Source organism: Myotis brandtii, unplaced genomic scaffold (genome assembly GCF_000412655.1).
Source record: "Myotis brandtii unplaced genomic scaffold, ASM41265v1 scaffold118, whole genome shotgun sequence".
Taxonomy (NCBI): Eukaryota; Metazoa; Chordata; class Mammalia; order Chiroptera; family Vespertilionidae; genus Myotis; species Myotis brandtii.
The window spans coordinates 122,378-124,984 of record NW_005354090.1 but is presented as its reverse complement, the minus strand read 5'-3'; the positions used below and the strand labels follow the sequence as shown (position 1 = coordinate 124,984).

The window sequence follows — 2,607 nt, the reverse complement described above, 5'->3', positions numbered from 1 at the left end:
GTGACAGGGGGGAGCTCCTCAACCCCCTGATTAGCCCTGCTCTGTGCGTGACAGGGGGCGGCGCTGCAACCTCCCCATCGACCCTGCCTTGAGCGTGACAGGGGGCAGTGCCCCAATCCCCCAATCGGCCCTACCCTGAGCGTGACTAGGGGTGGCATCGCAACCTCCCGATACGCCCTGCTTTGTGCATGACAGGGGGCGGCGCCCCAACTCCCCAATCAGCCCTGCTCTGAGCTTGACCAGGGGCTGCACCTAGGGATTGGGCCTGCCCTCTGCCACCCAGGAGCAGGCCTAAGCCAGCAGGTCGTTATCTCCTGAGGGGTCCCAGACTGTGAGAGGGCACAAGTGGGGCTGAGGGACATCCCCCCTGCCAGTGCACAAATTTTTGTGCACCGGGCCTCTAGTCTATATATATAAAAGGCTAATATGCTAACTGTTCCTCACTCCATCCAACTGGTCGCTATGATGCTCACTGACCACCAGGGGGCAGACACTGTATGCAGGAGCTGCCAAGCTGCAGTGACTTGGTAGCAGCGGTTCTTGGGTGATGCACTCTGAAACCAAAGAGGAGGGAGCCCAATTACTCGTGGGGCTGCATGATTCCACCTTTGGCTGTGGGTTATGTTGTTGCTGGGGAACTGTCAGCCCCAAATCTGGTTTACTGAACACTTGCTTTTGCGTTCCACATGTACGACAGCAACTTTGCAGAGTGCCCTCTTGCACTCCAGAACCCCTCAGGGGAAGTTAAAGAGCCAGTTTTGGCCCAATCCCCGCAGGCCAGGAAAAGAGACCCCACCTGGCAGAGGGACCCCACTCACTCCGCAGACTTTCAAGCCATGGTGCCACCCCAGGTGCAGCTGGCCAGGGAAGAACCACAGGAAGTTGACTCCAGGGCGTGTTCGGGCCATCTTGTTCAGTCCCACCCTGCCAGCCACCTTCTAATTAATTTTCTTTCAGTGTGCACGAGTCCCTGCACCATGTGACTAGTCTAGAGATAATTGGCTCAGAACCTATCTATTGCATGGTAGTAGCATATAAATGTTGATTGGCTGTTTGTCCACACAAGCAGAAAGCAAGTTGATTTCCATTTATGATCATTGATAATTGTAAAACTCAAACAATTTTGTATCTTCTCTCTCTCTCTTTCTCTCTCTCTCTCTCTCTTTTTTTTAGCCTGTTGGTATTTGCAGAGGTTCTCTGAGTCGAAGATTTGACGAAAAGCTTGTCGATATAAATTGTGACTTCTTTCAATCACAGGTATTTTTTCATTCTAATTGTTTATCTTTCTCGGAAGAAAAAAAGCAGAATATCTATGTTTTAACTCTCCCTACCTCATCCTCTCATTTTATTTTCCTAAGATCCATGATCACCTTTTTATTTAGGCTGCCTGAGGTCACACCCATAGGCTAGCTAGTTAAAGACCTGTCACTCTTTGTTTTAGTCCCAATGAGTTCCTGCAGAATAATTAAGACTTTCATAAATAGGGACCTCTGAGCTTGGATGGCTCAGGCCCTGAGAACTTAAATTCAATGTCCCAAAGACCCTTACCCTGAACTGACGGGAGAAGTTGTTTCCATGGAAATAGTTGGTCCCATTCCAGAAGTATTTATTGAGCACTTAATATGAGACAGCCTGATATAGTTGAAAGGGTGGTTGAGAGAGGCCACCTGGGTTCCAGTCCTGCTCTGCTACCTATGAGCTAGGTGACCATGGGAAAATTCTTACCTCTCTGAGTCATGGTTGCCTCATCTATGAATGGGCTTGCAATGCTTACCTCATTCAGTTTCTTGTGAGAAATTAGTGAGAAGACCTGGATAAAGGGTGCTGTATTGGGCCTGGCAGAGCATAAACAATTAGTAATGGTGCTATTGCTGTCACACTAGGAGCAGGGAGACAGCCCACTAGGGACTTTGAATATGCCATTTAAGTCCTCTGGATCAAGCTTGCTATCAAGCTTCTACCAGCCCTGATCCTCCTGGCCCTTATCTGTTTTGCTTTATAACCCTTTAACCAAAGGCCCATCCCTCTAGCTGGCTCCCCTTGAAACATTCCATCAGAAAGGCATAGAACAAACCAGCCACAGAAGAGATTTCCCTAGAGAACTTTCCCTTATTGAAAGCATTTTTATTTCAGGCTCCCACCCCTAGAAGGAGAAAATTTGCTATTTACCAGAAAATTTTTGTTTTACCAGAAAAACAAATCCACGCACTCACCCTCCAAAGATGTGCTAAGCGGATCTGTCCAGTACCTTCCTGATCTGGATGATGAAGAATCTCAGGAAACGGATCCTGCTGAGGCCTTCCCTGTGCACCTGGATCTAACCACAAACCCCCAGGGAGAACCCCTCAATGTTTCCTTCCTCTTCCATGGGCCTATGATTAAGAAGCTGTTTGTCCTACCTTTCCCCAAAGAAGAACAACGCTCTGCTGAGTGTCCTGGAAAAGCCTCCATGAGCAACCCTATTCTTCTCCCACCATGAGAACCACATAGAGGATTCCATGAGGATGTGGTGCCCTGCAGGAGATGAGAGGTAGTGGGGAAGGGAGACAGAGAGACAGAGGATTTGAACATAGAGAATAGCTAATAAAGTGTGTCTTTTTGACTCTT

At 48.5% G+C, this 2,607-nt stretch overlaps 1 protein-coding gene across 1 annotated transcript in view; it reads left to right on the top strand.

Moving 5' to 3' along the window:
• FETUB (fetuin B) overlaps positions 1 to 2,607 on the top strand; it is a 17,200-nt gene extending 14,593 nt beyond the window's left edge. Inside the window, 2 exon segments of the mRNA XM_014530399.1 lie at positions 1,174 to 1,257; positions 2,192 to 2,607. Coding sequence (XP_014385885.1) covers positions 1,174 to 1,257; positions 2,192 to 2,479 — 372 coding nt within the window. The 3' untranslated portion in view covers positions 2,480 to 2,607.